The following is a 25,836-nucleotide window of genomic DNA, read 5'->3' as shown; positions in this document are numbered from 1 at the left end:
AGCACTGGGTGTGGTGCATAAACAATGAATTCTGTTACGCTGAAAAGAAATAAAAAAAGAAAAGAAAAAAATCAAGTAATTGTGAAACATTCACAATGCATACATCTAATAAAGGGGCTTCATGAATGACATATAAACAACTTTTAAAAATCAATAATAAAAACACATCAATAAAAGAATGGGAAAAATTCTTGAGCAGATAAAAGAAAGTATAAAAATGGTCAGTAGGACACAAAAAGGCACATAACATGATTTGTCATTGGGGAATTATTAAATAAAGCACAATGAGAAAATGAAAAAAAAAAGAATTTACTAAGTCCCAAGCATTTAGTAAATGCTTGCTTCGCATAGGCATTTATGCAAGTGACGCACCTAAACCTTACCCTAAGAGACTGGGTTTGCTTTGTCCATGAAGACACTGAGGTCCCATGACAACTGATGTAGCAAGCCCAAGGTCACACAGTCCAGAATTGATGGCCCTGTTATTGGATTCCAGGCCTGTCCCTCTCCAAAGCCCAGAATTTTAATCACTACACTCTACTGTATCTCAGGTATTAAAGGAACACAACAAAAAAGACTAGAAGAGGACGATAATGTTAATGCCTTGCACACATCAACCTTGCCTCATATTGCAGCAAAACCCCAAAGTCAAGTTGTGTGTTGAGCTCAGCAAAAATAGATCTACTTGACATGACACATGACTGAGTCTCCTACCACATTCTTAGAGAGCTCATACAGGTATCTGGGACTCAGGGACTGCCAGTCACCATACCACCCTGGTCTCTATCTTCTGCCCATGGAACATCCCAGGATCGACCCTCCAAGGGCTTAGCATGGATATCACCACTCTCTAGCTACATCTGGTCACTTTGGAGGGTAGATCTGTCTCCTCCAATGGCCCAGGTGGGCAGGTGAGCTCTTCAGGCAGCCTACCTGCAGGTACAACTCCACCAGCTCGTCCTCCTGCATGAGGTAGTGGAGTCGCCCAGCTCCAAGCCAGGCCTCAGCAGCCTTGTCTTTCTCCCCAAGGTCAATGAAGATACGCAGGCTTTCCTTGATGCAGGTGAGAGACTTCCTGAGAGACCTGGGGGGACAGACACAGACCCATTAGCTGTGAGTCAAGGGACCCCTCCAAGGGGCCTTGGAGTCATTCAGCACCAGAGGAAACTGAGGCTCTGGGAGGGAGCGACATTGACCCTGGTCATCCAGAGAGGTTGGGCCCTGATTTGAATCCTGGCTCTGCCTCAAACATCTGTGCAACCTTGAGAACATATTAAAAAAAAAACAAAAAAACAGAAAACCTTTCTGTGCCTTAGTTTCCCCATATGTAGAATGAGGGTATCATTGTACCTGACTCAGAGGATTGGTGGAAGAATTAAATGGGATGGAGAAACTGGAGTGCCAAGAACAGTGCCCCCCACAGAGTAATTAACAGTAATGAATGCTCATGTTAGTTGTCACTTTCATTAGTAAGGCCCATGGTCCATCCATCTTTCGACTGCACTATGGGAAAAACTATGATTTTCCCATAAGCACCTATAACATATAGGGATGCCAAATGCATATTTACTGAACAAACGCACGAACAAATGACCATGGTGGTAACTTTAAATCCTCAAAAAGATGCTGATGTTTTGTTTAAGAAGAAAAATCAAAGAAGGGCAAAAGTTTTAAAAGGTTGATGCTCCAAGGACTCTAATTATCTGGAAAATTGTCTTAGGCAGAAAACTCTTCTCCCATGACAGGCATTAATGACAATATGAGGCACAGGTAATGTAGTGTGGCACAGATTCGGAATTCTAGAACAAGAAGGAACATCGAACATCATCTCGTAGTTCTCTGTTCCAGCAGCAATTAGAATCACCCAGAAGATCTTCGAACATACAAACACAGGCAAAGTGACCCCAGTGCACTGACACACCATGGTAGCTAGGAGACTCTGGGAGCATTTTGTCAAAGCTCAGTAACAACTTGACTGCAAGATCCAACCCAACCCCTTATGTTATAGGGAAACAGGCCCAAGGGTGGGAAGTAATTTGCACAAGGTTGCACAACACTTCAGGGGAAGATCCAGGGGTAGAACTCCCTTCTCTTGAGTCGCAGCCCAGACCTCATCCCACAGTGCCTACCCTCCTCTGAGAATCATGGAGCTCCAGCAGCAGCATTATCTGGGAGTTTATTAAAAACACAGACCCCTGGGGCGCCTGGGTGGCTCAGTGGGTTAAAGCTTCTGCCTTCGGCTCAGGTCATGATCCCAGGGTCCTGGCATAGAGCCCCGCATCGGGCTCTCTGCTCGGCAGGAAGCTTTCTTCCCTCTCTCTCTCTCTCTTCCTACTTATCATCTCTGTCTGTCAAATAAATAAATAAAATCTTAAAAAAAAAAAACAACAACAAACAAACACACAGACCCCTAGAGCTATCTCAGACTCACTAAGTCCTAATAATTATAGATGCAAGCCCTGAATCTGATTTGTAATGCACTGAGGTTATTGTCTGTTAAAGTCTGAGAACCACTACTCCAAACCATACAGATCCTTCTAGAAACACTGGTCCTCTTCAACTGAGTGTATGAACATTCAGAGTTAGGAGGTCCTCATCGAACCTCGTGATGGACAGCTCAACCCCAGCCCCTTCGTGCACACTGATGGAAACAAGCATCGCCTTCAACTGATGCAGTCCTGATTTATCTTGGTGAAGAGGCAGCTATTGGCCTGCTAGAGAAAGTGCCAGCTGTTTGGCCCTTGGGAGTCTTGAGAAGAAAGAAATCAGGTTTTCCCCACTGCCCAGCTCCCAGTATGACATCCAGGATGGGCACAGGCCACCCTCTCTCAAGTGTTAGAACGTCAGACTTGCTGCTGAGACCACGCCAGGAGCTGAAAGCAGCAGGCGATGCTGGGCTGTTCGCCGGCCTCCCCAGTAGAGCTGGGACAAACACTCTTTTATCACTGAAGCCCTGTTCTTCTCTTGCCTGCTTCGTACCTTCCCCTCCCAGACCTCAAGCACAGTTTTCAAGCACTGCTCTTCCCACTCCCACTGGAACAGTTGATGAAGACAGAACACATGTATCTCATCCTCCTATTTCCTGCTCTGCTTTTCTTTATTACCATTTGCTGTCCTGGGAGACCCTTAGGCTATGGTTGTTTTCTCCAGACCCCCAGGGAGCAAGATTTGGGTTATAGCAAAGAAGCCAATTACAGAGGAAGAGAGGAACTTTGCTTCTTAGACCTTTTCTCTCCGAGCTCACTATGACTGCTGATGAGAGATCAGTATTTCCAAGAAACCCCCAATAAAGGCAGGCAGGACTTACAGAAGCCTAGCTACTCACACAGCACCATCAAGACTCCTTGCGCATGCAAGATGCCTCCCACCAGCATGTACACCTGACCCATGATGTCCAATAAAAACACACATTAAGTTCTGGACATGGGAGGTGGTTTCCAGTCTCCTTGGTCTTGTCATGCCAGCCATCGCCAGCCTTTGTCACCCCATTCGTTTGCATATGCCAGTAGTTGTGGCTTGTCACCCACCGGCTTGGCCTGGAATGGCTCAATGTCCCAGTTCCTTCAGCCCTGCCTGCCACAGGCTCTAGGTGTGGTTTAGTTCCCAAATCAAAAGAAGTAAGGAGCCTGCTGGGGCGGGGAAGGGGACAGGGGGTGGGGTGGACAGCCTTCATCCCAAATGTGCACTCCTGGGCCACCTATGCCTAGGCCCTGTCAGGGTATCTCTCCTCTTCTCCAATCCTGAGTCCTCTGTTTCCCATTTCTCCTTTCCCTAAGTTTTGGTCTAGTATTACAGCTAGGTCCTATTCCTTCCTTTCCACCTGGCCCTCAGCCATGAACTTGTGGCCAAGTACTCTGATGTACCTGCATCCCCAGACTTCCTCTTTCCCTCCCCTACTGGGGCTTTCCAGATCCCTGCACCGCCTGAATGAGTGCCCGTCTGACCTCCAGGCCCAGCCCTCACTCATTGGTCCTGCCCCATCGCCATAATAAGAACGGCTCCTGCCAAGGGCTGACCCTGTGCCAGGGGTTGACATATGAATTTCCAGTATACGTTCTCCCATGTAAACCTCAGAAACACTAAACCACGAGGGACTTTAGCCCATTATACAAAACTTTTTATCTTGTCCAAGTTTGCACTGTTCATTTCTAAAGCTTTACGCTGAGCCCTCCGCGGTTTTGTCTCGCAATATGTGACAGTAATTGTTCCCTGATACTTACTGAGCACTCAGCATGCATTACCGCATGTAATCATCACAGCTACACTAGGCGTGCGGTAACATTATTACATCCATTCTTCTCATGGGAAAAATAAGGCTCAGAAAGGGTAAGTGACAAGGACCGGGTAATAAATGCTGTTTAAACCAGAGTGTGACCCTGAGAATCTCACTCCAGAACCCCACACACTCCTTCAAGCAGGGCTCCATCATGGGCTCTGAAACCAGCCTATGGTAAGGTTTCTGCTTCTTTTTTTTTTTTTTTTTTTTTAATTTATTTGACAGAAAGAGAGAGAGAGATCACAAGTAAGCAGAGAGGCAGGCAGAGGGAGAGGGGGAAGCAGGCTCCCTACTGAGGAGAGAGCCCGATTCGGGCTCGATCCCAGGACCCCGAGATCATGATATGAGCCACCCAGGCGCCCCAGGTTTCTTATTCTTTTACCAGTCCAACAACCTAGAAGTTTTGAAGAACACAAGCTACTTCAAACCCTGAACAAAGTTTCCTCACCTACAGAAGTGGGGTGGTGATTGCGTCCTAGCCTCTTGAGCAAATGAGGACAGATCAGTGAAAGCAGTTCTTTCCTTGCATGGGATTACAGAAATGTCCGTGATTGGTTGCGTTCATTACACTGAAAACCAAATGGTGAGGCATTTCCTTTTTTTGTTCCAAGGGAATAAGGAGCATAAGAATGAGAATAAAAGCCGGGATTAATGACTTCTGGGCTACGGTTATATTCATGTGCAAAGAACTATTACTTTGTGAGGTGTTACTGCATGCCAGACATGTCTTCTTTCTAAAGATAATATGCACGTCCTCCGTGGCACCTACCGCCATTTATAGGATACCTTTGGTGAATATGGACATAAATATTGTCAATTTCTTGAACTAGTCTGTAAGCGTTGTGAGCTCAGGGACCATATCTCTCTGTCAGGTGTCTGGGCTATAGTAAATGCTCAGTAAATTCTTATTGCATGGATTCAATAGCGCCTCAGAATTCCCATGGATCCCACCTGGTTCAGCTCTAGAACAAGGTACAGTCTGTGTTATGTCACCTGAACACAAAAAACAAGATCCCCAAGGACTGTGTTTTGAGAGATCAAAAACACCAGCTCCTACAGTTGTCACCCTGGAGGCAGAGAGAGCCAGACTCTAAAGGTACTGGACAAGGGGACAGCAAAGTGTTCCAAGGCAAAACCCCAAAGGCTGGGCCACATCATCTTCTTTCATTCTGTTCCTACAGTTCCCTGTGCCCCCACGCAGTTATCCTGAGAGTACACGTTGCAAACGCCATGTGCTCACTGAACGCATCAGTCACCATTACGACCGCCATTTTCACTATGGCTGCTTGCTGTCCCAGTCTGGAGGCCCACTGCTCCCCACCCCAGCCCACCCCCACACTCCCTCCTCGGGCATGGGCTGGAGGCCTCTCTCTCCTCCACTACACACATCCACTTGAACACCCTCCTTCCTCAAACCTACAGAATGCCTTCCAAATGTGTCCCCACCTTTCCACAGCTATTGCTGGTCCCTCCACCCAAAATGCTTGTTCTCTTACCCTCCTCCACTTTCCAAAATCTTACTCGTCCCTCATGGCCCTCCTCAAACGTCACCGCCTTCATGAAACCTTCTGTGACAGATCCCCAACCCTCAGCTGAAAGTGTCCTCTTCTTTCCCTCCACATCCACCCCCGCAGATGCCTGCCACCTCGCCCAGGAGCGTTTGTTTGCTGCTTTTGAGATTCATGAGGATGGAAACCTCACTGGGAGAGTTTAGTTGAAGAAATCTGTCTGTATATCAAGACCCACTTCATATCCCCTAGAAATCAGGGCCAGAAAAACATTTGCTCCAACAAATACATTTGTTTCTGTTGGGGTTTTTTTGTTTGCTTGTTTGTTTTTGTTTTTTTAATCAGATGGTGAGAACCTCTTGTGGCTTTCCCCTTTCTATCTCAGCTACCAGGAAGCTTACAGTGAAATTACAGTAACCCCTCCAGGTGTGTGCAAATACTGTTTACCTGTGTCTGCCGGGCACCCTGTAGGAAGAGATGATTTATACATGCTAAGTAAGTGTAGACTCATAGCACGTTCTCCCCGATGGACCAAGCTTCTCATAAAGGAATAATGACCTTTTGTTTGCACAGTTTCCTCTGACACCAGAGGCACTTCTCCATCTACTTCTTCGGTCACTCACACTGGGGGTAAAGCAGGAACAGGGGAGATTTACGTCCTCCCAATTACACAAGCAAAACCTCAGAGATTAGACTTATAGAAGATTAGGGTTAAAGATCCCCATTTGAATCAACTTCCAGAACAATGGAATGAGGATGGCCAAAAACCCATTCCCCCATAAAAGGACATTCAAAGGGTGTCCTAGAATGAAAGCAGTGTCACACTGGGGCCACACATCCTGTCCCCTCCCATGCTGTAAGGATCTGCAACTCCCTTCCCAGAACAGAAGGCAGAGACACTTGGAGATTTGGAGGACACCTGATTCTTGCAAGAGAGGGAAAGGGTGAGGGAGACAGAGTGAGGAGAACAGAGAGAGAGAGAGAGAGAGAGAATTTGTTATTATTAGCAGTCTGGTTGTCCGGGGCCCCAAGGTTGCCACATTGCCTAGAAAAGCAACACTTGTCATTCAATTAGCTTCTTCTCAACCACCTCTCTGGTAGCAATGATCCCGGCTCTGTTTTAGATGTCCTTCATAATTATGAATACCATGCCACGATGCTAATCTGTTGCCAAATGAAGTCGGACATCTCGTAAACCATGCAGAGTGTAATGGAATCAATTAAAGGCCTGTTGGGAAGGAGAACTGAACGAGGGGTAAGCAGATCCCAGCCAGCCAGCGAGGAGATGAGAGAAGAGAAAGGCAGCAGGACATGGCAGGATACTTCACATGGGAATAATTTAAAGATCAAGAGGTTAAAAGAAGCTGCCCAGTGGAACAGATACGTTTTGGTATATTTTGCACAAAGGAGCCTTTTGAAGAGAGGGCTGAAAAGTCCGTCACAAAGGATCGTTCACGGAGCTATTAGGCAATTCTGCCCAACCCAAGCTAAAAGTCAGCACTCCTTTGGGAGTTGAATCTGTGACTTAACCACAGGGCTGCCATTCTCACCTAAGTCTCTTCATGAAACGGTGGAAATAAACTCAGTTCTGTCATTTCCGGCTTCACTTTAGAGGGAAGGTTCCAAATCAAACTTGGTTACAATGAAGTTGTCCCCGCCTGCCCATGCATCCATTTACTTTGGGCTGTTCTCTAATACCCACCCGTCCTCAGGTAACCAAGGCCTCCTGAGGGTGCCAGCCCAGGTGTAACTGGCACATCTCCGAGTTAAGGACCCTCAGCCAGAGTCACATGATACTGGTTACGGACACACCCAAGCAGCTGTAACCCAGCCAATGTCACCGAGCTGCCTCTACGGATCGGGCCCTGTCCCAAGTGTTCCATGGGAGTTGACTCATTTATTCCCCATGTGAATACTAGAGTGTAGACGCCACCATTATTGTCTTTGATGAGGAAGCTGAGGTAGGGTGAAACGAAGTAGCTTGCTCTGAGGCACACAGCTAATCAGTGAGAGAGGACACCGTGCAGTGGCCGCAGGGCCCACGCTCTTTTCCATGATACCATGAACACACCATGAGCCTGTGAACTTTACTCCAGAGGAAGAGAATGCTATTTCTCTTGAAGGAAGATGAGCTGTGTCTAGGCCCGTCCCCATACCCCGACTCACCTGGCCGTGTTCAAGTTCCGATAGAGCTGCCCGAGGGACTCCAGCAGCCTTCCCTCCATCTCTCGGTCCCTGAGTTGCTGAGCCAGGGTCAGCCAGTGCTCGTGGTAGGTGATGCAGGCCTTGGGGTTTGGGCATACAGAGCTGTAGAAATGGCAGAGGGATTTGGTGACCTGAAGCTGACCTGAACATAAAGCGGGGACATGAATGAGATCGCTTGAGATAGGATGAGGGCAAAGCGTGCTCTCACACTTTTCTCTAAAGCTCCCAGTAGCACAGGACATACTCACTCTTTAGGTGTCGATGCCTTAAGCCAAACAGCAATGCCATTTCATAACAAAGGCGGCCACTGGCCAGCTGGCGTCCATGCACCAGGACTTGGGCCAACCAGAGAAGGACCTGTACTAATTCCATGTCTGTCTCCATGCTGGTCTGGAGTTCAGAATAGAGTCGGATGGCCTGCAGGAAATAGTCCTTGGCTGGCTGCTCAGCCCAGGACTTAAGGGTCAGGTGGCCAAGATTGGCCAAAGTCACCGCCTGGTTACGCACATTCCCCATTTCCTGAGCTCTGTTCAAGGCCCGGAGATAGCTCTTGGCTGCCCTGTTCACCCGGCCTTCACCTTGAAGGGCAAGTCCCAGGAGGTTATGGACCACCCCCTTTTGGGTGATACTCTCTGTCTCCTTCTGGGAGTATAGGAGTGGCTCGAGGATGTCCAAAGCCTTTTTTGCCTGGCTGGCTAAGAGATACGCCCATGCCAGGCAGAGGGAAGACTCGAAGGCTTCCTGCTCACTCAGCAGCTGCCCTAGCACCAAGGCCTGGCTCAGGTAGTGGATGGCCCCATCGGGAGACCTATGTTGGAGGTACACTTTGGACAGGATGAGGCACAGGGCCCTCTGGGTGCTCCAACTGGCCTGCCCCTCACAGGCAGCCAGTGCCTGCCTGAGTGCTGGGCAGGCCAGGGCAGAAATTTCACCCCAGCTTGAAGAGGGAACTCCAAGGAGCTTGGTGGTGTTCTGGAGAACCAGGTAGACCTGCCAAATTGGAAGGGACATCCCTTGGCCGCTCTGGGAGCCACGTTCCTGGACAGAGGCCACTGTGAGGTGCGGGAGATATTTCTTATCGTACAGAAAACTCAAGATGGTTGCTGTAGCCTCCAAGTCAGGAGGGTGTCCAGAGAGGAGCTGCAGGCGCTCGGCGAAGGGCAGGACCTCCTCATGGTGGCCCAGGCTTAGGAGCAATCGGACGGCCAGGAAGCAGGCCCTGGCCTCCAAGGGACAGCTGCCTGTCACAATGCCCTGGCGTAGTACGTAGGCCACCACATCGAGCTCATTTTTGGTACTAGACTCCCGGTCAGGCAGGCAGGCCAACAGGGCCCCTGCTTTTTCCAGCAGAGCCGAGCCTCTATGCCTCAGCCTCTGCCTCAGATAGATGGCAGCCAAATTGGTGTACAGAGCAGCCACCAGGGATAGGTCTTCAAACGTCCCATTGAGGATGTACATAGCCTCCTCAAAGTACACCCGGGCCTGAGAGAGTTTGACCTTCCTGACACTCAGCCGGCCGAGGAGGAAGCAGAGCCGGGCGTGGGCCCAGGTCCTGCGGCCCCGCTTGGCCCACTTCCTTGAGGCCTCCAGGTAGGCCACAAGTTCGTCCTCCTCAGAGAAGCTGTAGAAAGAAGACGTGAGGAAAGAGAAGGAGAAATCATAGAGGCTCTTGAAGTGGTCAGCATAACCCTCGTGATCCAGAAAAGCCAACATGGGGGCGAAGTTCTCTGCCTCCTCCTCTTCCTGACCAGTGTCTAGGTCCACGAGCAGTTCCGGGTCATCGAGGTCATCGGGCTCAGGCAAGTGATAGCTGTCCGAGGCAGCTGAGAGGAGCTCCTCCTCCAGGCTGGAGTCCTCAGAGCTGCTGGACTGTCTGGAGCCCACAGCCTGATGCTCCTCCCAGGCTCTGCCAGGCCTGGCCTCCTTGAAGCCTTCCGGCTGGGACGCTGTAAGGGATAGGCAGAGTTGAGCAACGTGAGCACGTGCAACTGTGGCGGCCAGCTCCTGGCAAGAGGACAGGATGCTGTTCTGAAGGACGGGAGGTCAGGTTCAGCGTGATCTCTACTCACCACTTAGATCGTTTGGAAGATTCTGGATGGATTCAAACCCACCTGGATAGAGATGCAGGACAGAGATGGTGTTAGGTCAGAATGGGCCACCATGCCCATGCCTGCAGATGCACCCCAGACCCGTGGTTCCTGGGGACACTCTGTGTTTAAATTTCTCTGAGAAACTGGGCAGAATTCTCTCCATCATCAGTTTAACAGCTCTAGGGACCTGCAGAGCTTCTTGGTTAAGCCACTCATTTTACAGTTGGGAACTGAGGGAGAAATAAGACTCAGAGCCAGAAAAGAAAAACAGAGAGGCTAGAAACATGAACTCTTTTCCAGGAGGTAGGGGTATGAGGAGGATGACAGACTCCAAAGGCCCAAATCTCCCAGCTACTGACAGCAGAGTCATGAACAAAACCTGTGGCATCGCCTCCCCTTTCCATGTATACATGCCTCCTTCCTCCCACCTCCATTCACGCCTCACCCATCCTCTCAGCTGCCAGGGACTCCACTGCACAATATGACACAGGACTAGGTAAGCAAAAGTGACTAATGAAGAAAAGAGAGTGAAGGGGCCTCTAAGGGTCCCAGTTTTGTCCCCTGAAGTGACTTCGGGGGATGAGGTGGAAGAAGGGACAGTCTGGAGCAGAGTTTCAGACATTCTGCATCTGAGGGACTCACAGGAGCTCTAGGCCGAGAAGGAAGTCGATCTGTAGCCAGAGGGAAAAGGCTGAGACTTGCAAACACAGATTTAGGAACCCCAGTGTGTCATGAGGAATGGGTCCGAGTCGTAGGAGAAGCATTTGGGCAAGAAGGCAAAGCAGCTGGGGGAGGGGAGTTTGTGAAGGAGTCGGAGAATCACCAGCATTTCCCAGCAGGTGGGAGGCAGCAAAGGCACACTCTGAGAGGAAAGAAAAGACACAGAGATCAAGGTGGCTCTGGGACAGCCACCCAACATTACAAAAGCAGAAGAAGGCTAGGTGAGAACCAAGAAGACACCTTGGGTTTGGCAGCAAGGAACCGAACCCTCTTGAATGTAACTGTGGAGGTGAAGCCTAACCGTGGAGGGGAAGGCCAGATTCACGCCCCCCATTCTTCCCTCCCCCGCCCCCGCCCCAGCTCTCAGGACAGGGGCTGCTGGAAATGAGATTCTACCTCTCCCTGGCCAAGAAGCAACAGCCGCCTATGCCCTCACTCTGGGCTCTCTGGGGAGCTTTGCGGACAGCGGGCCCCGCACCAGGTCAAGCCTCCGCCTACTGCTCTAAGAATCGTTGTAGCTACTTGAGATCTGTAACCTGCAAAGGTAGAAGGGCTCGCCGCCAAACATGGCAGAGCTAGGGAGCTGGCTTTGTGCCCTGGCCCTCGTTGCCATTGAAAACACGTGCCAAGCTCACTCCAGGCCAGGGCCATCGAGGACGCAATGGGCATGAGTTACAAAAGATGCTCCCTCTGGGAGAACGAATTACAAAGGGCACGCCTTCCCCGGGGCGGAGCGAAGCTGGAGTTTACCAATAGGACGCCCCTCTGCTGGTTGCCATGGTGCCGGGAGACGCCTGCGTCATCGTAAGGCTCCGCCCTGCATCCATCAGAGCGGCCCTCCGGGTCTTTACATAGGAGGCAATGGGCTGCCTGGAACCTGCCCCTAGATCTCCCCCTACCATTGGATCAGCAGTTGGTGGACCCCTTAGATTTAAGCCTGTGGCCTGCCCGTGGCCAAGGCACACCCAAATTCCTCCTGGATTTTCAGACCTCAGCTCCCCCTCCCAGGCGGTACCCGTAGCTTCAGCTTCCTGGTTCAGCCTGGTGGTTGGTGTGGTCTATTTGTGGCAAGAAAGTTCGCGGCTAGGTGCTCCTCGCAAATGCCCCGTGTGCATGGTGACCCTGACGCCCACCTCTGCCCCAGGGAGCGGGCCTGACACTGCTTCTGCAGATTCTCTCTTCTGTGCTCATGAACTGTGCCCCATCTAGTCTGCCCCCATGGCGGGGGGACACAGTACCGCCATCGCTGAAGAGATGGAGAAACACGAATCCTTCCTCCAGCCACTGTCACAAGGTGAATGCACTTCCTGACACGGTGCAGTGGGCCCTCCCAAAGTAAGTGAAGGGAGTGGCATTCATTCACTCAATCAATCATTCAGACCCTCATGAGAAGTGGCGGCACTGAGGTCCCAGCCCCCACAAAGTCAACACACCCTGAGAGTCCAGCGTCAGTCTGTGTTGGGCGCAGTGTGGTAAACTAGGGATTGTTCTGACTAGAAAATGAGCAAGGCACTAATTCATCAGGGCCTCAGTTTCCCAATCTGTAAAATGGGAGGAGAAATCACCTCTTAGAAGCTGTAACATTCTATGGTCCTGCTTTTGTCCTCGGGGACCTAGGCCTCCCTCAGCCCTAGAAGAGGTGACCTCAGCCACAACTCAGGAGGTTTTCTTCTCCAAGGTTAGAACAGAAGGCTCAGTAGGGCTGGCCTCTCATGCTAGCGCTGGGCTGAGCTTTCAGAGGGGTCCAAGGAGCAAACACTCACTAAGCTGGTAGACAGACGCTATGTCAGTATGAGCAAGCGTGTGGAGGAAGCTGGCACACTCAGCTTTCCTGTCACTTCCCAGGACCCAAAGAGAGCATCTTTCCTCGTCACTGAAAAAGGCAGAGCTCTTGTTCCTGTGTTGAGACAAAAGACATGGATACAGATCAGTGCAAGGCTCCAGACACAACCATTCTCTCTACAGCCCAGGACACAGTGAAGGAGAGAGAAGCCATGGACCCACTTGCCAAAGTGACAGCCAGACTCCTCATCTCTCTGTTGTATAATGTATTTATCTCTGCTGCCCAGGAAGAAGAGCTCTGAGCACCCCATCAGGAAGAAACAAGCTACGTGGCTGCCAAACAGATCAAAAAGGAGATGAAAACACCCCTCCTGTTAAAACTCTATCTCTCGAAAAAAACAAAGTCCCTTCTCTTGACCCATACCCTTTCTTTGAGACCACCTGGTGCCCATTTCTAATAGAGAAATACAAATTCGCTACCCCAAGGTAAGGGTTGAAAATAGGCCATTAAAAGATGTTTCTTTGTCAGGTTATTTCAAGAAAACACTAGGACAGGTGACACAGTCTAGAGAAGCAATGGAGAGAGTTTGACTCTGGTCCGAAGAAGCTTTCACAACTGTTGACCTCTGATTCCATGGCACAAAACAAGAGCATTATGTGACATTCAGAGGGGAGATGGGAAGTGGGTAGAAGGAAGGTCAAGGGGTAGGAGAAATGACTACAAATAATAGAGATCCTTATACTCACTGTATTGAATAAACTCATTGTTAAGACTAATTTGCTTACTTACCATTTGTCATTGAATCAAAGAATGTGAAAACTAGAAGTGCCTCAGAAAATGTTCAATCCAGAATGTCCACCTGAACAAGTTCTAAGATCTCTTTCAGGCCTAAATAAAGTTGGAGGGGTGGAGGATTAACCTCAGAAACCATTTTTTTAACCAAAATAACTTGGAAGCCCAAGAGGTAACAACAGCTAGTCCTTAGAAGGGTGGGGGGAGCCTATTACGAATCAGACAACCTTATCTCATTTAATCTACACAGTTGCCTGATGAGGCTGGTACTATTCTTACTCCTTTTTACAGAGGACAAAACTGAGGCACAGAAAAATAAAGTTGGAAGCTATGAAGTGGTTAAAAAAAAAAAACAACAACAACAACAACAAACTTCTCTAGTTCAAGCAGAATTAAGGGAGTGGCAGGGATGGGAGTGCCATGTTCTGCCACCTACGTTTGTCCTCAGATCTCCAGACTCTCCCAGCACCGTGAGAGCAGCCATCCTCAGAAGAACATCTGGTTGAAATCTACAACTAAGCTCATCAGAGATCGAAAGAAATCATTAAAGGATTTCAAATCATCATTATATGATTATATAAAATCATTATATGATTTCGAATTTCTGTAGAACGCTTAAAATTTGCAAAGCATTCCTGAATTTGCTATTTCATTTAGTAGCGTGCTGAGAGTGACACAGCAAGCAAGCAGTCAAGCTGAGACAGAAACTGTGATCTTCAGCCTCTGTGGCCCATTGCCTCACGGCTGATCTGCTCATGTCCTGAGTCCCAGGTATTTAGAAAGAGTCCAAGAAGCCTGACAAATTACATAAGGGTGTTTCAAATATGGAAATGAGGTTAGAAGAGTAAGACTTCTAGAAATATACAGGTTTTCCACAGGGGGCTATTCTCACCCACAAACACAGACAAATAGTAGATAAAATGTGACAAGGATAAATATCTTCATACATTCTTTAACTTGAAAGTAAGAAAGGGAAATGCCTGAGAGCCAGAAACAAAAGATGAAACCAAAGTCAAGTTGGTAAACACCAGCACATGGCCCAGAGGCTCCCGGCAGTTCTCAGCTGGGACCCTGGCCCTCAGAGCTAGGGCTCACCCTGTAATGCTACCCATTGGGACATGGGACTTTGGGTCCGGGCGAAGCAGGGAAGCTGAACTGAGCTCCTTACATAGCTATGAGCTCGCTATTGCCTGACCGCGGCAAGAACTGCAGCTTCTGTGAAGAGGAGATGGGAAAACTCACTGGCCAACGACACACTTACCATTTGTCTGAGACCCCAGGAAAAAAAATCAAACACCTGGACTTACACCATTAGAAGGTGTGGTCTCTGGGGTGCCTGGGTGGCTCAGTGGGTTAAAGCCTCTGCCTTCAGCTCAGGTCATGATCCCAGGGTCCTGGGATCAAGCCCCACATCAGGCTCTCTGCTCAGCGGGGAGCCTGCTTCCCTTCCTCTCTCTCTGCCTGCCTCTCTGCCTACTTGTGATCTCTGTCTGTCAAATAAATAAATAAAATCTTTAAAAAAAAAAAGAAGAAGAAGAAGGTGTGGGCTCTGAATTATACTGGGCAGTGTAAGTACAATCAAAGAACTTGACATTAAAAAACCAGCCCTGGCCCACTGAGTTCCTAAATTTCCAGGGAAAGCAAATGCCAAAACTGCTCTACCGGGATATTTTCTTCAGTCTGGTCTTCCTGCAAAGACCATCTTTTAAAACGTTGAAAATTCAGGGTGCCTGGGTGGCTCAGTTGGTTAAGCATCCAACCTGTGATTTCGGGCCGGGTCATGATCTCACGGATCATGGAATGGAGCCCCACATCCAACTCATGCCCCATGGGGAATCTGTGAGTTTCTCTGCCCCGTCCCTCCCCCCATGTGCACGCACACTTGAACATGAGCTCTCTCTCTCTCTCTCTCTCAATAGATAAATAAATCTTTTTTAAAAATTAAAAGTAAAATGTTGAAAATTCGTTCACATAACCAAAACTACAAACACAAGAAAAGGAACTACTGACAGTGAAGGCCAGCGGGTGCACAAATAGGTAAATCAACACTACAAAAACTAGAAATAACAATTTAAAGATTAATTTATAATATGTGTGGTTAAAATTGTGAAATGAAAGACTGGCTAGAAGCTACAGGGAAAATACGGAACCTGATGAGCAGAAATAAGTATACGTGGAAATTCTAGAAATGAGGATAAAGGCATGGACACTTAGAACTACATGAGTGAGGTCAGCAGCACGTTTAGTCCCAGCAGAGGAAAGAATTAGTGAAACTCAAGACTGTTTGGAGGAAATCACCCAGAATGCACCTAGAGGGACAAAAAGATGAAAAATACAAAAGAACTGATAAAGCAAGACTGAGGCTAGAATGGCAAGTCCAACATACCTCTGTTAGGAATTCCAGAAGAGAGACTAAAAAGAATGAGAGAGAGGCAAATATTCAAAGGGAGAATGACTGAGAATTTTCCAGAATTGAAGAAAGACATGAGTCTTCAGACTGAAGAAATACACCACATCCTAAGCAAAATAAATAAAAACAATATCATTTCAACATGACTCCATTCCTTTAGATTTAACCTTTCTTTTTATGTTTTCTATTTCTCCTGATCCTTCTTTCAGGATTCAGTGATCTACCACTTGACAGTTCAATTTACAGGATGAAAGAGTTAAAACAGAAAGGATAAAGGCATAAATCAATGAAATAAAAACAAAGCAGAAGAAAATAATAAAGATAAATAAGAAATTAGAGAGATAGAAAACAAAGAAACAATAAAGACGGTCAATGCAAGAAAAATTGTTTTTCTCTAAGGATTAATGAAAAGGACAAAACCCTGGCAAAACAGATTTGAAATTTTATACTAATAGTTATTTTTCCCTCCACTTCAAAGGTCATTCTACACTTAGCTGAATGATCATTCACAAGTATATTTTAAGCATATTTAAGACAAACAAGCATGAAAGACCGAGAGTAGCAGCAACTCAGAGATCTCCACCGAAATAACTACTAAATGATACACGGGAGACACCTTACAATAAATATGTAACAGAATATACCACATCTAGATGTATCATAGTACAAAACATCAGTAAGAAAAACCTAAAAAAAAAAAAAAAAAGAGAGAGAGAGAGAAAAGCTGCCTACCTGCCCAGAAATGGCTACAAGACTAACAGCAAACTTCTCATCAGCAAAAATAGATGCCACAAGAAATGGAATCATTAAGAAGACAGAGATAAACAACAGGAAGAATAAAAGAGGGGATATAAGAAACATAGAATTTTTCAATATTCTAATACTATAGATTACAGGCAAATCTCCTGTGTTCTTTTTTCTGGTATTGAGTGCATTAATTTTTCAAGTCTTCTTTATTTTTTAATTTACAAGTTTAAGTACATACATTTCCTTTAAATAACACTTTATTTAAAGGAACCATATCTACTACAATGTGAGTAAGTCTTAAATTTACCGTAACTGAAAAAAAAGGGACCAGTTACAGGAAAAAAAAAAGACATGTATATATATTTTTAAATACACAATACTCGTGTGTGTGTGTGTGTGTGTGTGTGTGTGTGTGTGTGTGTGTGTGTGTGTGTTGTTTTGGTTTAGTTTTTTTTGTTTTGGTTTTTTTACAAATGTCCATTTCTAAAATGTCTCAGAATGATGACTGGGAAGTTACATATCAGCTTCAACCATTCTTCCCTGGAGTAAGAATCAGGGTCACAGGATGAAAGTAGGAAGGAGTAACAGGGGGTCTTCAGTTATATCTAAAGACATTTTCCCCTCAACACACACACACACACACACACACACACACACACACACACACACACACATCAAATACTTTTTAAAAGCCTAAAACCAAAGGAAAGGAAAGGTGTGGCATTCTGTCACCATCAGTAACTCTTAAATCTCTAAAGGCACTCTGGCCAAAACAAATACCCTGTCTAGTCAGACAGAATGCCTGCCCCCTTTTAGCAACTGGTTTTCCAGCTGCTGTTCCCGTGAAACCAGGTAGCTGGTGTTGAAATACGGGCTGTAAATAAAAGGAAACCCACAACTTTGCTGCCACGGAAAAACAGGATCCCTTTCCCATGTGTCAGAGGCACAGACTAAATCTGATTCACAAAACAGCTTCTGAGAAATATTACTCTCAAAAGACTGCCTATTTGGTTAAATAAATACAGACGGATAGATGGATGGATGGATGGACGGATGGTTGGACGGATGAGTGAGTGAGTGAATGAGTGAGTGAGTGAGTGAATGAATGGGTACACTTTAAGGAGTAATATAGTAACTAGCACAGGGAGGGAGCCTGTGGGAAGAGGATGGAGACCAGCAAATGCTGGACCTTCTTCAGAAACCTTGTATCAAGTGAACACAGACTAAGAGTGACACCCAGTGGCCAGACCACCTGCATAGCACACAGAATAATTCCCAGGACTCCACACCCTGGCCACTACCTGCGACCAGGTTGTTAGTAGGCTTTTTCTCTTACTGCTGTGTTTTGGGGAGGTGTGTGATCTAAAGAGTACTGGAGGGGTGGGGGGTGGCGATGAGCCACCTTCCCTCTCCCCTCCTTCTTCCAACTCTCCCCATCTCCCGGCTCACCCTCCCCTTCCCTAGGCAATGTGTGGTCTCTGGTGACCAGGTACCAAAGGTGACCAGGTAGAGAAGCCAACAGAAGACACTGTAGAAATAAGAAGTTCTCATACCACAGCGACAGTACAGGGTGCAATGTTCCTCATGGCGAGAGTAGATCCCCTACAACTAAGCCTCTTAAAATACGATAATCAAATTAATTTAGTGGTATAAATTATTGCGAGTTGGGACAAGGTAGGAGGTACAGAAGTCTGAATATAGTTTATGAAATCTGATGCTTATTAAAACTGCCTCTCAAAGAAGACCCCCCATGGCAGGAACGGCCATAGGAAGAGTTAGAGCATATTGGTCACACACACACACACACACACACACACACACACACACACACACACTGTGCAAGACACCATTCTAAGTGCTTCACATGTGTTAGCTCATGTCAACTCCTGACAATCCTATGGGCAAATACTATAATCATAAGCATTTTACAGATGAGAACCCTGACGTATAAAGAGACCAATTAACATGTCCGAAGTCGCCAAGCTGGTAAACCAATGGAGACACACAATGTGCTTACGTGGCCGTGAATGTCTTTCAGGCAGTCTGGCTCTGGAAGTCTGCTTATTAAGCTATTCTGCCCCCTGATGACCAGGTTCCCTCCAATGGCCACTGACCTCTCAATGACCAGTGACCTTCCAGGGGCCAGTCCCCAAGGCCTTTCAGCAGGCAGCCCTGTTCTACCTCTTGCAGTCTGCAACAGTGTTAACTGCCCTCCCAACCCCCTTCCTTCCACTCATGCGGCTCCTTTGCTCTTTTGTCTCCTTGGCTACATTCTTTCTTCCTCTGCTCTGTAAATTGTTTTTCCTCACCACATCTCTGTGTTTATTCTTTCTCTCTCTTACCAGGACCTCAGCTGCAGAGCTGGCCAAAAAAGAAACCTAGATTTCACATCGGGATTCTGGAGTTCCAGACCCAAGGCCTTGGGTTCAGCCCTTTCACTCCTGGGGTCCTCTCTTGCCCCTGCAGTAAATGAGGGGGTGCTTTGAGCAGTGGTTCCCACCTTGGCTGCCCATTAGCCCCACCTGGGGAGCTTCCATAACTCTGGCTGCCAGGCCCCACCCTCAGCAATGAGATAGAACTTCTGAGGACACAACACCAGCATCTATATTTGTGAAGCGCCTGGAATCTCTAAATTCCTATTGGTTGGTCCTTAGCCGTGCTCTCTCCTTCCCATTCCCCCGCCCCTTCCCAAGTGCCAGCCTTCATCTTCTCCTTGGTCTCCTACCTCCAGGTCTCCCCTGCCCTTGCACTCCTCACTCAAAGCCAGGGTTCCACTCAGTGGCTCCGCATTCTCTGCCAGGCCCAGAACAGACATTCTCTGTCTGCCACGTCTTGGCCCCACTGACCTTTGTCACACCAATGCCCTCCTCGTAACCTGCCTCTCAACCAACACCAGTCATTTGTCACACAGTCCCTCGCTTTCCTACCTGTGATCACTTTTCCCCATTTCCATCTGTTGAAATGCATCCTACAAAGTTGAACTCAAATATTGTCTATTTCATGAAAGTTCTCCTGACACCCTTTTCCTGCTTGTAATCTCCCATTCACTCCATAATCCTGTAGGGGCTCAGTGAGCGCTCTTCCTTGCTTAAGGTCACGAGTTCCCACATTTCTGTGTAGGGAAAATGACCTGTCTCCTCCCTCTACAAAGGACAAGGCTTAGAGGGAGCTTCTGCCGTTGGTCCACTCTCTTCGGTGGCTCTTTTGTACAAGGGAAGACATTCTAATCTGGGTGTGCAAGGCCTTTGACAATCCTGGGGCCTCATTTTCCCAGCGTCTCCATGCTAGCAGCCAAGTCTGTGTTCTGTGTGATACTTACAGGGCACAGATTTCCTCTTAATTTCCTATCCTCATGCAGGAAGCCCACCCCAGAGACACCATCAATATTCCTGAGCTCTGCTCCCCCATGAGGGGTGGACGGCCCAAGGGGGCCATCTGCTCCTCACTGGTCCCATGGATGGGTCTGCTCCTCAGAACTAGCCCTTCCAGACCCGAGGTAGAAAAGAGGAAAGGATGCCCTTTATCATCCTGGCCCACACTGTCACCATACATTAAGCTTTCCTCAGACTTCCATGGGAGGGTGTCTCCTCTCACTAAGCTGTAATCTATAGGTCCCTGGGTGTGCCCTTCCCTTAATGGAGCCCCTTGATTGGCTGGGGTGAGAGGCAGAATACAAGTACTGATACCACGCCTGCAGGGATAACAGCAGGCCTTATGGCTTGGAGTTGTGCCTCTCTCCTCGCATACAAGAAGGCCTCAGGGACCACCTGCTGGACAGAACTGAACTGACTCATTCCCAGATCACTCATCCTCTCCTTCCCAGCACCCCTTGCGGCAGCCTTGGCGATCAGGACGCGCTCCTCTGACTCCATCTTGCCAGGAAACCCTGAAGCACATCTGCAGCCCCGCTCAGCATGGGGCGGGGCCCCTGGGGAAGGCGCCCCACCCCAAGACATCCCAGAGGGCCCCTCCGCCATACTCACATCGGGGAATACGACTCAGGATCTATGTTCCTGGTGGGAACAAAGCCCACTTCTCCTGAGCGTGTCGACTTCCCGATGAACCACTGAAGCCCGGGTATGACAAAGCCGATGATCTCGATGCTTTCTCCCCGGTGAAAATTCAGCTCATCTTTTTCTTCCCTCTCGTATTCCTTCCAGGCCTTACATTTTCCTCTGCCTGTGGAGAAACAACATCGTCAACCAAATAAGGCAGAAACTGCTCCTGGTGTAATAGGAAATGCAGGATTCCCAGAATTCGGAATTTTGAGGATCAGTATCATCCCCTCCTCCCACAAAAAAAGAAGAAATTGGCAGGAATGACCTAGGGTAACTGGCTTTTAATTTTGCCAAACTGGGACATTCAAAGAAAGGAACTACCATCCACGTTCACCAACACTTTATGAAAGAAAAGATGTGTTAACAAATGGAGGAAAGCTCTCCTCAGAATACCTAAAACTGAATAAAGTTCACTCCTGGAGAACTGGAAAGCTTACTATATTGCCTTACTGTGTCTGATTTGCCATTATCATATAAATGCTTCATCCTGGTTAGCACAAATCTACAGACCAGAGGGAGAAACTGTGTGAGATCTCTCCATTTCCTTCCGGTCCTTTGGCTACTATGACCCTCAGTCTCCCCAACTGTAAAACGGGAACAGTAAGAATACTCATCTCATATATATTAGGAAAAGTCAAAGAGATTAAGTGCACCATGCCTGGTACCTAACCAACCTTCAGTAAATGTTAACCTCCTATTACTGGTAAACGGAAAACTTCTCAGGCCCCAGAAGGATTTGGAAGACTCGCCTTCTGACTATGGTCATGACTCAACTTGGTAAGCTGTCCAGCTAAGATCTAGTAATGACATATTTACAACCTCTGTGCTGTCCAGCTTACAAAGTACTTGTAAGCCCATTTTCTTAAATCTTTCCAAGGTCCTAAAGAGTAGGTAGAGATGCCATCACACTCTCCTTCTTATAGGTTAAAATGTGGAAGAACAGAGAAGATCTGTGATTTGTCCAAGGCCCTGGGTTAACCAAGTGCTAGTTAACCCTTCTTTCCACAACTAATGTTGCTTTCCTGGAGATAATGGTTCTTATGTGTCTTGGTTTCCATGTTTCCTTTAGCTTCTCTGCTGTAGCTACTGGCTTTGTTTCCCCCCCTGACATTTTTGACCAAGTTTCTATGGCTTGTGTCCTCAAGAGCAGAAATTTCTACACTTTGTGGGCAAATAGCATAGAACACTTGCAGTGTGAGAAAACTGTACTGAGTGATTTTCAGATGTCACTCAATCGATTTTTCACAGCATTCAAAGCCAGTTTTATGGTAATGTTTTACTCATGAGAAACTTGTAGCATAGTGAGAGCTCACGAACTGGCCGAGGTCACACTGGTTTTCAGGTGTGGAGCCAGAATTCGAACCGAGAACAAATTTCACAGCCCTGTATTCATAATTCCAAGGAATGCTTATCTTACCGCAGATAGCCAAAAATCTTGTTTACGGTGAGTTAACTGATTAGCCCTATCTGGGTTCCATTAATCCCTCCATTTCTTTTTTTTTTTTTTTTAAGATTTATTTATTTATTTTAGAGAGACAGAGAGACAGACAGAGAGTGCATGAGCAGGGGGAGGGACTCAGGGAGAGGGAGAGAAGGAATCTGAAGCAGGCTCCTGGCTGAACATGGAGCCCAACACAGGCCTCGATCTTGGGACCCTGAGATCATGACCTGAGTTGAAATCCAAGAGTCAGACACCCAACAGACTGAGCCACCCAGGTGCCCCTCCCTCTATTTCTTTTTTTTAAAAGTGTTATTTGGGCTCACAGCTTACAAAATCGCACTTGAGCTAGGCTGGTTGGCGGTGGGAGGGCTCTAAGGATGAAGATGAAAGGAATATATGTTCCAGATACTAGAGAACATTGAAGTTCATCTCCGTAGATACATATGTCCTTACAGAAACACATGTATATGTATGTATGTGCCTCTGTACACACAAGAGATTACCCAAAATACATGCATGTTTATATAATACATACCTTTATATATCTCTTTCATTTATTTATTCAACAAATATTAACTGAGTCTATCCATCACGTGCCAGGCATTCTTACTCTTCTGGAATTCAAGACCAATTTCACAAAATTTTAAGGGAAATTGAAAACATTTTGACCTGAGATTGAAAACAGGCAGCCTGCAGCCACATTTGGCTCACACTGGGCTTTTTATTCACCTGACCTATCATTAAATCCCCACGGTCCCCACCATTCGCTAACATCTCCCACCCAGGCTCTCATGCATGTGTGCGTTCTGTCTGCCACGCATGTCTGTCTGTCTGTGAACCTTTGTACCAGCAGCCCCGGATTGAGACCTCTCATGTCACAGGCAAGGAAACCTGTGTTACAAGCAGCAACTGGCTTCTCCACGTCCAGCCAGCCGCACAAGCTAGGCAGGAATTCACACCAAATCATTCCAAACTTGCAGATAAAATTAGGAGGCAGGGCGGTATTATCTTCCTGACGATACTGTCTTCAACTCAGCCATACCGATCTGATAGGAGCCTGTCCAATCCCTCTTCCTGGAAAGGCCACAGCTTCCCGGATAATTTTTTAGAAACCATCTGCCAATGGAAACACGGGATTTGCAAAGACAGATTTCAAAAAATGACACCAGCGAGCAGAATAGTTCATTAGAATAACAATGGCCATGATCATAAGTATCATGGTTAGTACTCCTATTAAAACGATGACAAACATTTATTGAGAACTTCCTTTGTATCAGGTGCTGTGAAAAGGAGAGTCCAGCATGCCTATGATGTTTTCTGGCTCTAAATTAGTTTGCCAGTTAAATGACTAACAGAGGATCTCTTTCCATTCTCACTGTCAGATTCTCTGCCAAGGCCAAGCACAGGGTCCACAGCCTGGGATCATGTGTATGGCCCCTCTGGATGTTTGAGGTTACAAAGCCTTCAGGTCCAGATTCTCAAACTTAAGTGTGGAATACATCCCTTTAGATTCAAGGGGAGCTTATAGAAAAGGCAAATTCCTGAATCTGATCCCAAAAGAGCCTGATGATGGCCAGGCAGGCTGAATTTGTAGTCAATCCCCAAGTGATTCTGATACAAATAGTCCCCAGTCCCCATACAGAGAAACACTGCATTTGAAGACAAGGCAGTAGGTACAATGTCCATCTGAAATTTTGAGTTGTCTCATATTTCACCAAATTGTACAAATTTTGACTGTTAAAAAAATAAAGGAATGAAGAAAGGAAAAAAAAAAAACAAAACAAAACAACCCCACCCAGATTTTGTTCCCTCCATAGGACTGTAGATGCCCGTGTCTACAAACCTATCTCCCATGCACTGTGCAAACCTCAGTCTGCTCTGGGACCCACTCCCAAGATGTAGTTGGTTACTCACTGGTGGAAAGGCAGGGGCAGAGGTTCCAGAGCTGACAGGGGCACCAGACCCCGCTGACCAGTCACCAAGGATACGCCCTCCCACTCGGATTCGCTGTCAGTGATCTTCACAGAGATTAACTCCTTCTTGCACAGCGTCAAATACTCTCCTTCCTTCTCAGCTGGTGGAGCCACGGAGCACATGGCTCTGCAGAAGAAGTGGCCTGTACATAATGAGAAAAGCCCCTCCAAGGAGTAGCACTAGGTGAAAAGGGATTATCACACAACGTAACATTTCTAACCAGTAGTCCGGCTGCTTTTCTTCTTACGAGTAAAGGACACGGCCAAGGGAGAAGCACCACAGGAAATCTTTGTGATCCCAGAAAAACTGGACCGGGGGTGCAGGGGGACAAAAAAGCCACTGGGAGGGAATTCTCTTAAATTAGACACCATAAGCTCAGAGTGGTTTGTGAGAGTAAGGTTGAATTGAAACTTTACCTTGAACCAAAAAAAAGGGGGGGGGACAAAAATTAACAGAAACTTAGTTATAACTGTAACCTTCTGCTTAGTCTTAGGGCCAAAAAAAAAAGAATAAATTCAGTTGATGTTTCTCTAACTAGATTTTATAGTAGCACAGTATGACATTCATTCCTTCGATTGTGATTTGTTCAACGTGATCACAAACAGAATCTAGAATGCAAATCTAGATTGCACTGCAAATCTAGAATCTAGAATGCAAAACATTCTAAGCAAATCTGACTCTTTCATTGTGCCTGTGATGTCATGGGTCCTTAACTGGTTGGTTGTAGCCCCAGTCAGATCCTTCCTTGTAAACAGATTGGCCTATGCTCCAAGAAGTTCCCCAACACCGTTTTCCTCCATCTCAGGAAATCTTGCAGGTTTTGCAAGATTTGCAATTTTATTTCACAATCATATTATATTATAAAAAGGGATTCTTACTCCTGGATGCACGTTAGAATTATCTGGGCAACTTTTAGAAAATACCAGAGCCTAGGCCCCAATCTCTGGAGATCTAATTGGCCCGGGTAGAAACTTGGCATGGGGCATCTTCTCCAAACTCCACAAGGGGGGGGGGTCTCACATCAGACAATGAGAGAGCCTCACCCACACCTGTTCATGTGATATCAGTGTCCAATGGACAGAGATGTTTGGGGTAATATTGTAACAGTTGGGTCCATTTATGAATATTCTCACCTTGGAAACATTTTTTTGCCTCCTTTTGTATCCTAATTACTTCAGGGGCTCTGATAATAAATACCCAGATAAAACCCCACCCCACCCATCCCCCATGCTCACCTTCCTGTATCAGGAGGCCCAGGTATATTGTTTCCAGGTGTTTCTCATCCACTGACACTTGGATCTCTGTATCTTCCACCAATCTGCAGCTGAGCCAGTACTTATGGTCAAAGAGGAGATGTTCCAGACATGCAGACACATAGCCTAAGAGGTCAAGTCAACATGATTCCTGAACAGCATGATTTCTGCCACAAGCTGAGCACAGAAAAGGGTGAGGAAGCTCCTTTCTGAAGGTCCCTCCCAGACCTTCGTCCCCAACCTGATCCCATTTAACTGAAATTAGAAGAGCATAGAGAGGTATCTGGGAAATTTCTAGAGTGAATTGATTCTTCTCAGCATCTGTTGGGAAACACAAGTCATTTTTAAATGACATTTACTCCTTTCAACACATTATGGGTCTCCATAATGGATAATAAGATGACCAAACCTAATTACCTTCTTCTAATACATCCATAGAGGAATTTTGAGATTCTAATTTGAGCTCTGGAGGGTCCTGGTTCCCTCCCCTTAAAGTTTTCCTGACTGAGGTTCAAATTCCTGTACCTCTCCTCTTACACTGTTGGTGGGAATGCAAGCTGGTGCAGCCACTCTGGAAAA

At 47.0% G+C, this 25,836-nt stretch overlaps 1 protein-coding gene across 1 annotated transcript in view; it reads right to left on the bottom strand.

Moving 5' to 3' along the window:
• The window catches only part of LOC111141110 (SH3 domain and tetratricopeptide repeats 2), a 53,750-nt gene that overhangs the window by 8,213 nt on the left and 19,701 nt on the right, over positions 1-25,836 (bottom strand). The window contains exons 5-13 of the mRNA XM_022493450.1: positions 25,240-25,383; positions 23,945-24,146; positions 23,073-23,146; positions 20,515-20,710; positions 12,563-12,696; positions 10,059-10,100; positions 8,238-9,935; positions 7,951-8,131; positions 934-1,084 (exon numbers count right to left, since the gene is read on the bottom strand). Coding sequence (XP_022349158.1) covers positions 934-1,084; positions 7,951-8,131; positions 8,238-9,935; positions 10,059-10,100; positions 12,563-12,696; positions 20,515-20,710; positions 23,073-23,146; positions 23,945-24,146; positions 25,240-25,383 — 2,822 coding nt within the window. The remainder of the gene's footprint in view (positions 1-933; positions 1,085-7,950; positions 8,132-8,237; positions 9,936-10,058; positions 10,101-12,562; positions 12,697-20,514; positions 20,711-23,072; positions 23,147-23,944; positions 24,147-25,239; positions 25,384-25,836) is intronic.

Source organism: Enhydra lutris, unplaced genomic scaffold (genome assembly GCF_002288905.1).
Source record: "Enhydra lutris kenyoni isolate GAN:26980312 unplaced genomic scaffold, ASM228890v2 scaffoldscaffold5, whole genome shotgun sequence".
NCBI classification, from domain to species: domain Eukaryota; kingdom Metazoa; phylum Chordata; class Mammalia; order Carnivora; family Mustelidae; genus Enhydra; species Enhydra lutris.
This window is presented reverse-complemented; position numbering and strand designations above follow the sequence as displayed.